This window comes from Argopecten irradians, chromosome 14, assembly GCF_041381155.1.
Source record: "Argopecten irradians isolate NY chromosome 14, Ai_NY, whole genome shotgun sequence".
Classification (NCBI taxonomy): Eukaryota; Metazoa; Mollusca; class Bivalvia; order Pectinida; family Pectinidae; genus Argopecten; species Argopecten irradians.
This window is the reverse complement of record NC_091147.1, coordinates 14928823-14941430: the sequence shown is the minus strand read 5'-3', so window position 1 is coordinate 14941430 and position 12608 is coordinate 14928823. Positions and strand designations below refer to the sequence as shown.

The 12608-nt window shown below is 34.0% G+C and overlaps 1 protein-coding gene across 1 annotated transcript in view; it reads right to left on the bottom strand.

Annotated features, from left to right (window-relative positions):
- Window positions 1-606: 606 nt before the first annotated feature.
- The window catches only part of LOC138307952 (ras GTPase-activating protein 3-like), a 31488-nt gene continuing 19486 nt past the window's right edge, over window positions 607-12608 (bottom strand). The window contains exon 23 of the mRNA XM_069248891.1: window positions 607-12270. Within this exon, the coding sequence (XP_069104992.1) occupies window positions 12219-12270 (52 nt within the window). The 3' untranslated portion in view covers window positions 607-12218. The remainder of the gene's footprint in view (window positions 12271-12608) is intronic.

Here is a 12608-nt window from a genome sequence, read left to right as displayed (position 1 = left end):
TGAGTATTGTATTGACCCATCCCAAAGTAAGTTTTTTTTTGTATTTGTCCTTTATTACGTACACCTTCATCTATGCTTTCAATCTGTGACCTTGAATGAAGGCAAATGTCATTCATTTGAGCAAATTTTAAAGCATTCAACCCTGCATGCGACAAGGCCAAATTAAGGTATCTAGGCCTTTGAGCTATTGACAATAAATAGTTTAAATATTCAAAACTCTTGGCAGCCTTTTACAGAGCAAGCCAAATATGTCAGATATCTAAATCTTTAAATATTGACAAGAAGTCATTGAAAGATTTCAATCTCTAGTCTTTCATAACATCATGCTACAGGCCCTAGGCTTCTTAAATGTATATATCAACAAAAGTCAAAGAGTTTAGTCTATTTGATCTCTGTTACCTTAAATGAAGGTCAAGGTCAGTCATTTGAACAGGCATTGAAGCCCTTCATCCCAACATTTACAGGGCAACATCATGTCTTTGGGCTTATTGGTTTGTAATAAGTTGTTTAAAGGAAAACCTTTGGGAAGATGAGCTAAAAGTTAAACCATTGACAAAACAGATCTCCAGGAGTATTGGCAATGATAATAAGAATGAAAACAACAGATTTTTATAACATTAGATAATGTTTTACTTCAAGTATAACATAAATCAAATTGCTGCAAAAAAGAAATCACTGACATTCATAATCTCTAACTTGACAATAATCTCTAAACATCATTACCAACAATTTTAATGAACAATACTTAACGATTCTTAGAAATGAAAAAAAAGGATCCATAACAAGAAACATACAAAAATATGTACACCATGAAAATGGAAACAAAATAGGAGAACACTATAAAATATGCTGTTGATTACTCGGGCCTTTTGGGATAGCTGCAAGTCACTGGACTAGCTAACAATATCAGAAACATATACCTGTAGATATATATAGTGTTTCTGATAATATACAGGTAGATGGTGTTCTAAATTTACAAAACTTTTGAAATATATACATATATTTTAATTAATGATAAATAAATCTTACAAGGTACTAGGCTATCTGTGTAACTTCATTTTCTGAAGCAATAATTAAATACAATGTATTCACTCATTCGCCCTGAACACACATTTAGACTCTTCTAAATCAATGACTAGATCAGTCCATTATTAATTTTAAAGGCCCACTACATTTCCGGAGCAAAACACAAAGGTTTCTTAAAAACCTTAATAACATCAGAAAATATATACCGATGGCCTATGATGAGGTTATAACACCAAACATGCATAAGATTTCCTGCGTAATACATGATAATGGTGGCGAGTCATTTCGCTATTTTGCTGTCTCACGCAATGATACTCAACTACCGTGCGGTATTTAGGACGACGGCGGGAAACATAAGACGACCCGCGTTATGAAAATTAACATTTTTATTTATTCTAATAAAATTGTTCAGAAATAAATGATATGAGCACGTTAACGGTAAGTTAATAATTTTTGTGACTCTACAAAATTATCGATCTTGTTTTACATTCCCATTTTAAAATTTAAAGCCATTTCGGAGAGGTAGTGGGCCTTTAAGGGGTAAATAAGTTAAAAGTAAATTTTATTTTTATTTGCTTCAATACAAATCTGCAACAATACAGAAATTTCATTTCGTGATATCTTAAATTAAACATGTGGTTAAAATTTCATTGCCTGACCTTTGACCTCAGGTCGTATACATGTATTTTGAGTGAGATTACCTGCAGATTAGCTGATTTCACTAAAACGCTTCCTTTAATTGGAAGTACAATTATGTCGATGTAATACAGGAATTCCTGAAGTTGTAATAACCTGAAAAATACTCCTGGACCAGTAAACACTGCAAATCAGCATTGCCTGAACAAAATCTGGTGGCTATAGATAAAATATACCCCTCTCTAGCAGGTAACTTTAGTAACATGGAAAGAGGAACTATTTCAATAAGTCATAGTTTTGAGTAAAATACAGATTTTTGACAAAAAAGATGAAAAATGAATGGGTCATGATGTAAAGTGTAAAAGTTATTTTGATCATGATTTGAACCTGAGAATAACTAAAATATAACACTGAAAACATAACATTCGTAAATACATAAATACAGTGATCTATCAGTAAGCCAATATAATCATCTTTGTGATCTTTAACAGTTTTAGCTGCAGGGATCAGTTCATGCCCAAAGCAAAATTACAGCCAACGTTGGGTGATCGATATACAAAACACCAGCTTTATCTATTTTTTACATGATTTATTTATATTGCATGCATCTTTAATTTTCCTGGGGTCACTATCACAGTTGTTATATCCACCCATGAACTATGTCACAGCAAAACTGAAGGTATTTCAGGAAAGAACAACTGACCAGTAACAGGCTTACAGAAAGTTCCTTTGAAGATTACAGACAGCGACACCTAATTTTAAAACCATACAGTGTAGTGGTATTCAATTCTTTTGATATACATCAAAGCACCAAACTATCCAACTCAGCTTTTTTGCACACAGAGCCTTCAGTTGATATATCAACAGTGATAGTAACCTCTAGAATACTGAGGATGTTTTGCAGAATTGTAAATGTTCAGTAAAGAAAATGTTTCCATCAGTTTTTATATGGTATAAATGTTTATAATATGTGTTTGTTATATAAAATATAATGTATATATACTGATCATTTACAATGTTCATGTATATAAATGCTTATATCATACAAAAAGTGTTGGTGATGATGTATAAAATGTCTGTAAAGTTATACTGCATGTACATGTATATGATGACGACCATCTGTCGGAAATCTTCCATCCGTCATTCAGAGCTACGTCATTGCAACTAATGAAATGTCTGTGCAATATAAAAACTTTGTAATTATATATAAAATAGTGGATATCTGTAAAATTGTTGTTTTATGGTGTGTAATATAAAGCAATAAATTGTCTAGAGTGGAAACCCTCACATTTATATATATGAAATGCATGTGTTTTTGTTTTCTTAAAATTTGTATGAATATATAACACTGTAAACGAAAACAATATTTTGTGTCTTCATTATCATTTTCAACATATTTGCAAATACTGCACATTCATTTTCAAATAAGGTCTCTTACTGACAATTTGATCATTCATATACAATTATTCGAGTAACAATTGAATTCCTGTTCTAGTTCTCTTGAGAAATAACACAAAAATGTGTATCTCACCAAAAAAGAGTGGTCTACAGTACTTAAGAAGTATGAAGTTCGATATCAGAATGTAACATCCTATCAAACTAAAACTGTCAGCAGAGTGGACGACTACAAATTTAGTAATAACTCCATTAATAAGGGACATTGCAGAACCTTACATAGTTTTCTCAACTTCCCTTTATGTCAGGGTTCTTTGTACCAAATTTTACAAATTTTATCAAAATCTGTCAGTTAGTTTAGGAGGAGTTTGGCGGACAAAGTTGTGTCTACAGACTGACAGAGAGACAAATAACCCAATTCCAGTATACCCCCACCCCCCTCCACTTAACTTCATTGTTGGGGTTTAACAAAGATAACAAAGTGAGTGATCCTACACAAAAATACTAATGGAATGTTATTCTTCTGCACCAAATTATGACATATACAACAAGAGATCCCAGAGGGATCTTGGCGCCCACCAAAGAATGATCTATGTCTGACAATGGAAAGAGGGATCTTTTCCCTGCTTTTCAAACTTTTTCAAACACGACTACACATAAAATTTGAGACAGATCGCTGCAGTACTTTCTAAGAAATAGTGGTAACAAACTTCAACAATGAAATCCAAGATGGCGGCCGTGCAGCCATCTTGTTGACCTATCAGTAACAAAATGCAATATGCACAACTAAGGCCCTAAGGGAACCTACATATAAAATTTGAGAGACATCCTTTCAGTACCTTTTTTAGAAATAGCAATAACAAACTTTAACTATCAAAATCCAAGATGGCTGCCAGACGGCCATCTTGTTGACTGATTGGTCCCAAAACGCAATATGCATAACTAGGGCCCTAGGGGAACCTATGTATGGAATTTGCTTGAGATCTCTTCAATAATTTCTGAGAAATAGTGGTAACAAACTTCCACTACCAAAATCCAAGATGGCCGTCTGTCTTGTTGACAAATCAGTATCAAAACACAATATGCACAACTAGGTCCCTAGGGGAACCTAAATGTGAAATTTGAGAAAGATCCCTTTTGTACTTTCTCAGAAATTGCGGTAACAAACTTTAACTATCAAAATACAAGATGGCCGCCTGGCAGCCATCTTGTTCACCGATCGGTCCCAAAATGCAATATGCACAACTAGGGCCCTAGGGGAACCTATATATGACATTTGAGATAGATCCCTTTAGTACTTTCTGAGAAATAGCAGTAACAAACTTTAACTATCAAAATCCAAGATGGTCGCCTGGCAGCCATCTTGTTGACCGATCAGTCCCAAAATGCAATATGCACAACTAGGGCCCTAGGGGAACCTACATATGAAATTTGAGAAAGATCCCTTCAGTACTTTCTGAGAAATAGCGGTAACAAACTTTAATTATCAAAATCCAAGATGGCCACGTGTCCGCCATCTTGTTGACCGATCGGTCCCAAAATGCAATATGCACAACTAGGGCCCTAGGGGAACCTGCATATGAAATTTGAGAAAGATCCCTTTAGTACTTTCTGAGAAATAGCGGTAACAAACTTTAACTATCAAAATCCAAGATGGCCGCCTGTCGGCCATCTTGTTGACCGATCGGTCCCAAAACGCAATATGCACAACTAGGGTCCGAGGGGAACCTACATATGAAATGTGAGAAAGATCCCTTCAGTACTTTCTGAGAAATAGCGGTAACAAACTTTAACTATCAAAATCCAAGATGGCCGCCTGTCGGCCATCTTGTTCGCCGATCGGTCCCAAAATGCAATATGCACAACTAGGGTCCTAGGGGAACCTACATATGAAATTTGAGAAAGATCCCTTCAGTACTTTCTGAGAAATAGCGGTAACAAACTTTAACTATCAAAATCCAAGATGGCCGCCTGTCGGCCATCTTGTTGACCGATCGGTCCCAAAATGCAATATGCACAACTAGGGCCATAGGGGAACCTACATATGAAATTTGAAAAAGATCCCTTTAGTACTTTCTGAGAAATAGCGGTAACAAGAATTGTTAACGGACGGACGGACGGACGGACGGACGGACGGACGGACGGACGGACGGAAGGACGGACGGACGACGGACCACGGACGAAAGGCGATTTGAATAGCCCACCATCTGATGATGGTGGGCTAAAAATGTAATGAAAACCATGTATTAGAAGATATGATAATTGTTTCTGGTTCATTTAATGTGTAAATGAATTGGACCAACATTGTGCTAAATTTTGCCTGTTAGTACATACATGTACTGCCATTATATTTTCAGCAAAAAACGTACAGCTTACTGTAAGTTCCTAATCTTAGACTACTAAAATGCAAACAACTTCAAATCAATCTTGCCTTATGCATTACAAAGAAGACAACTTTAGTCATATTGACCAAAATAAAACATACCAGCACTTACCCGATTTTTGATTCAATTAAAACCCTCTCTAGATCAATTAAAACCCTCCCTAGACATATTAAAACCCTCCCTAGATCAATTAAAACCCTCCCTAGACATATTAAAACCCTCCCTAGATCAATTAAAACCCTCCCTAGACATATTAAAACCCTCCCTAGATCAATTAAAACCCTCCCTAGAAGATTATTATGGATGAATCTTAAAGGAAATTAACCTCTGAATGTTTTTAATGGGTTTTTTTTTTCTTCTTCTTCAAAAACATTTTTTGAAGAAATTGAGAAATGCAAGGGGAGGTAATCTGTTATATATTTCTAAGCTCCTAAACATAAGGAATGGCATGTTTTCTAGCCAAAAGGCTGTGTAGTATTTCAAAACTTGACAAAAAGGAATGGTTAATATATGTGTACATGGAAGGCAAATAGTACAGGCCCACCAGTCTAAATGCGTTCATTGGCCCAAAAGTTCTCACATATTAAAATGACGGTCAAGTTCTGCTTACGTTTCCCAGTTCTGACCATTGAAATAAGGAAAAGTTGAAGGCCTTGAAAGCGAGGCTGCGTGGAAATATAACCACGGACAAAGTCAGCCGGGAGGACGTTTTAGGATTCCTATACTTTAAATTAATTTCTTCGTACGCAGACCGACTTTTACGAGAGATGTTATTTTTCTATTTCATAAGAAATTATACTGGATACATTCACACCATTTTTACCGACTTTAGCCATCCTTGCCCGACTGTTCACTTTAACCTATCCTTAGTACCTCAGGACACATGTATAGATGTATATAAAATCGGATGTTGTAATGTAATCAATACTAAATTCTGACTAGATATGTTATGTGTACCAGTTTATTCCATCTATGCCTAAATCTACTATCCCATTCCGTATATGAATGACCCATTAGTTTTCTTAAAAGATATCCTTGGGATGAAATATCTTTATACTTATTCTTATCAATACAACCAATTATTTTATATCCTAGCACTTAAATTCATAATAGAAGCTCAGTATAAGCAATTTAGAGTAATGCACTTATACAAGTAGTTATAACATTTATTTTCACGCTAACATAACTATGAATGTTGAAGCTAACTATCAAATTTGTCTTTTTTGACTTCCAGTTCATTTAAAACTTTGTCTTCCAATGCAAGCCTTCAAATATGAAATCAATATCAACATATCATTATGCTGAATGCATTGACTGCATATCTTTCCCTCATTTACAACTGAAGACATATTTAGACTCTTCTAAATCAAAGACTGGACCAGTCCATTATGGAATTTCAGGGGTGAATGAACAGATTCAGTTAGACTGATGAATTTAAATGCTTGTAAATGTATTCATAATATGTATCCCTCAAAACTACCAAACAAAGTTGAACAACAGTATATTTCTACATTAAATCTCTACAGCCATTTGTTCATAACATAGTATAGACATCTACTTACAGAAAAGTAACTATTTACTTAATATAGATAAAATATAGCAAAATAACACGAAACTAAGATTGGCACAAAAATCTATCCTTGATAAAATTATGCATCAAGAATTAAAAACAACTAATATTTTTTATCTTATACATCAACAGCATATTTATAATTATAAAGATGGGTCCTACATATATTTGGTCCCTACATCCCCCCCCCCCTCCATTTTTTTACCTTCACTTTGTTCTGTTACATAACACTGCTATCGTTAATTTATTTTGTCTCGAACTTTATAAAAATTAATAGTACTATATTGGCCGTTCACTAGGTGTAATATAGCCATGCCCTGTGCTAGCACGGGCATGTGTACCTATTTAATGTCGGAGTAAACATGGTAGCATACAATATACAAATGCAAAGTAATGCACTAGGCCTATACAGGCTGTTTAATTTACAGCTATCAATTCTACTGGCATTAAACCCTCTATTCTTGGAATAAATGAAGGGATTTTAAAGGTAGGGGTCTTATTGCCGAATGTAGGCCTAAGTTTCTCACACCGCAGAGTTAGATTTTCAGCAAACAGAGATGAAGAAGTGGCAATGACCTTCGCAATGACATTCCATCATCAAACCAAAATAATAGGAATCCAAATATACACAGAGACCCATCTTTAAACATTTTAAATAAAAACAATTATTAACTTCAATGAAATGCTTTAAAATACAAAACATATACGTGATTGTCGCTAAGTAGTACGTAACCAGAGACAGTTTGGTAAATTTCAGTGCTATGATCTCTATATTTTGTATACAGTGTAAACAGGATGACCTATATAATCTATGCTAATGACCTACAATAGATGCTATTTGACTTCTTTGAGTGACGTCTATATTCTATGTGACCTCCAATATGTGACATCTATATATATATATCTTTATAAATTTTCTATCAATATGTTCAGTTTATTCACACTCTGAAAATGTTTTCACACATGCACTGTATCATTAACTTGATTGCAAATACAAATTTTCATTCTGCACTCCTTTTCATAGAAGATCTGACAACATCCTTAGAGGTCAAGTTCTGGTGACCTTTTATACTCCCTGGTCTTCACGTTTAAAGCATATTTCAATCAAGCTATTGTAGAAGACATTTTCAAAGGGATTTTATCACAGCAGGCATGTTTTAAATACTTGTTTTTTTAATGTTTTTTTTTTTTGTTACTTGTGACAAATAGATTTCACACAAGACTCTCAAAAGTTCTGCAAATTATTCAGTACACTTAAAATTACCTTTAAGATTCTGAAAAAAAAATTGAATTATACTAAACAATCTAAAATGTCTTCAGAATATAACCTGATATCAAAGATAGTCAGATATTCTAAGTAAAGAAGGAAGAATAAGTCTGTATTTTAACCAAATTGACAATATTTTCATTATACATTTGTATTACTCCACTTAAGGATTGATTGTCAATTTTGTTGCTTGCATTGACTGATGAAGAAAGTTAATCTCGTGCAAATGAAGTGAACTGCGAAGCAGTTCATGTAACATTTGCATGAGATTAACTTTCTTCATCAGTCAATGCAAGCAACAAAATTGATAATCAATCCTTATATTTACGTTAACCAATTTAAATATCCAGCTTTTGAAAAAAGTCAAATTATATATATATATGTATTCGGTATAAGATTATTATACAATTTGCAACATTGTACCAGTTATCGTACATGTATGTACAGCTACGGAACAGCCGCCAATCAGTTCTTTTCGTCACCAAGGCAACATAAAATGTAGTTCCGAAAATAACTTCATTCTTTGCGCGTTGTTACAATTAAAAACAGCGATTTTGAAATATTGTTTTTATGTACAAGAATTAATGGCTTAAATTTTATCATAAAAACATGATCATGTAACTTCAAATAAAAAAATACTGCGCAGTACTAGCAGTGCAGTCAACGTGTAATCCGGTTGCTCGATTTAGCAGGGGTCCGGTTTTGAAGAAAATGACGATTGTGGTGAAAATGCTGAATAGGACCTAGTTGGTATCTAAACATAATCAAATCTTTTAAAAATCAATTGCGATTGTTGTGGAATGTACCTGAATGTTGTATTTCCGTCTGGTAATTGTTTGTAGCTGGCAGTTAGATGTTTATTAACTAAACCTGTTGTGAAATCCAACCCCTGTGTCTATGGTATGCGATGCAGTCCAAGAACCATGCTTCAGGGGCTCAATAAAACGTGTTAAAATGTGGGATTTAGTCGCAGATCACTGGAAGACTTGTGTGTTATTCTTGAAATGTGATAACTTCTCTGTCAACTGGAGTTTAAGGATTAAAATTCTGTATAAAGTAAGTAGAGAAACATTGATTTGAAATGTTGGTGGTTTCCAACGACCCTCGAATGCCGTGGGTTTTGACACTCGCAGAATCGTTTCGTTAGGCTTATGTCACTGAAATCAGCCTGTTTGGTATTTGAGCGTATTTTTATGGAATCTATCGTTTCTAAGCTTACATGTATGTCACCGTTTCGCATATAGATCTATATATTGTACACATTATCCTAACTATTTGCGTTCGATTATGCCTACTTCGATGAGTGATGAACATCGCTGCGCTCAGTAGCCTATGTTCAGCATTTTCCGGGGCTTGAGCCTAAGTCATCGTTTCTTCAAAATACGTGTAAAATATCTGTAATATCATATTACCAACAATTTCTAATATCACTTTATCAAACATTTCTGTCTGTGTTTCTAAATGTACAGCGATAGGCCACATCCCAGAAAGTTCATTCAAAACTGAAGCGGCGTAAAACTACAGAGCTCTGTAGGTTAAAATGTAAACAATGTCAAAATGTATTCTCACGCCGGTCAGAGGTCAGCGCGTGACCAAGCATCTTCATTGGGAAATGAAGTGATCGGAGTTTACTAGTTTCATTGAGGCGGAGCGAAGTGAAAATGTAAATATTGATATTTTAATGCTATTGTAATGATTGTTTACTCAGATGATGATGCATTCTTTACAGTTAAATGTAGGTGATAGATGAGTTTTGAACTCTGACCTGGTTCTAACATTGACCTAAAAATATTTTGACAAGTTGTTAATTAACCTTTATAGGTCTACTTTACATAAGTCACCTTTTACTGTCTAAGATGAAATATCCAGGGTAGTTTCATTTATAATTTGTAGCTTTCAAATCATTTCATAGTTAGAGATATTTATGTTTAACCAATGGAAAAATTATTCTTACATGAATATGCATTAAACATATTTTGTTGTTTTTATACTGATGGTTTCATAGCAACCACGAAAACAACGATAAATTTCTACACAAGAAAATTAAATTTTATACAGTATTACCCAATTGATCGTGATTTCTGTCACAGAGATAAGGAATGAAAGGAGAGGAGGAGACACAAAGTGGAAACAAGAATATACAACTCGGTCATCGATACCGGTGCCTCAAAAAGACTAGAAATAAAAATGAAGGAATAACATTATGTAAAGAATGACAATAAAGTACATAGCAAAACAAGCACCTTAAAAACAATCAATAAAATTCAAATATTCTCAAAACTACCCTTCACACTTAAAAAGTTTCTATATTTAACAGGATATAAGAATAATGCCATATTTTTGCTACAACAAAATCTTAAAAAATAACAATTTTTATATCAACAAAAAGATGTGGTTCAAGTAAAACCCAGCTTACTCAAACTGACTTTGTCCATTAGGATATTTGAGCTATCAGATGTTAGTTGAAGAACTTATTACTGCAGAGCCTTCTTAATTCACGGTTTCATCAACAGAACATATTCGTAGGGTTTTAATTATGTGGTACACCAATTCCTCTAAATGCAATTTTAGCACTTTTGCATAACAGTATGTCAAACAAAAATATTTCCCTGGTGTTTTGAATTTCGTCCGTGAAATTTACCCTCTATACAGTACTGTGCAACCTTGCAGGTTTGATGCTGAACATTTATCAGTTTTAACTGTAAAAATAATTGTGATTCAAATGACACATTGATATACATAAAATGTACAAGCCAGATACTAGATATTATTGGTTCAACATAATTACACCCCCTCAAGTTATATTCAATCTTAAATTGGAATGAGTCTGAATGCATTAACTAACAAGTGGCCCACCTGGGATTCAAACATTTGGGACACTGAATAACATGTTTATATTAAAAAATCATCCACCATGATTAGCCAATATTTATTTATATGAAATAACAGGAATATTGAATAACTTTTTATGATAAATACATGATCCTAATAAATTACAAAACACGTTGACATATAGGAGGTATTGACAGAGAGCTGGTTTGAGCAAGTTGGGTTGTACTATAAAATATTCTCCGAAAACATTTGTAGTTAGTTCACAATGGAATGACTCACCTGGAGCAAATGTGTAAAATCAATTACATTTAAAACTGGCCCTATTTACCACTACATTAAGACAATTCTTAACATTAAGATTTCCATAGCAATGCAAAATGTAATTGGAACTGATAAAAACCATTTTGAGGTACAAAGTGAAATGAACGTTTGATAAAAAATATCATCAATGATTTATGTATCTGTTGAACTGTACATGCCATCAAAATCTAAAAATGGCTGTGAATCTTAAGAATGTTTTTCTTTCCAAGAAAAATTTAAAATGAAGATATATCCTTTAGTAAAGAGATACGATGAATGGTTTCTCAGTTAAACCATTTCAAAAAGACGTCAAGGTTATCCTAGACCTGTAAATCGTTCTGACACTTGTATATTCTGTATTTGCTTATTACAGAATTATCTGTCCTTGTGGGTAGGTCTTGACTGTGACATCATGTGATTGCGAACATCACACCTTTATCGTTTTCAGAGAAAACAACATAAATTTCTAACATAAAATAATGATGTCACAATGGCTACCTACCTGCGATGGAAGCAACTCTGTAGTATACAGACAGAATTCTTTATATTGCCCAAATATAAAATACTTTGGTATACCACATATAACTGGATAATTGGACAACTTTACATTTGCCTCAATGTAACTTATGGTGGGTTGATATTTATGCGAAAATAATGAAATAAGAAATAAATAAAATCCATATTAGATATGGACAGGGCACCTGTTACAACAGGGGATGGGACGAGACGAGTGTTAAGGCGGGATGGACCGTGGCACAACGATGAGGCACTTAGGGGGAAGGATTCGTCGCACAGGATACACATAGTGTCACAAACGAGTATTTCCAGGAAAATAACTTTCATCACCAATAGGTGCATCACTGAAAAAAGAAAGAAAATATTGTAAATGTATATAATTTGGTATTACTAAAGCTTATTTTAACATTTTCACGCCAGTCGTGTAGACCTAGAGCTAAAATACGACTGTACTAACTATACTTATTATAAAGCCAAAACGGCGATTCCTTGAATCCACATCATTGCGCTAAGATCACATTTGCACCAATAATTAGTTGCGCCAAAATAAATAAGTTTACAGTACTAGTTGTCTGAGAAATGTTCTCAAACATCAGGTTTGACTATAATCAACTCTTTTGAAATCCTTACACCATTGTATCCACCAATCAGAGGTGATGTTACAAATTGTGTCTTTTTTATG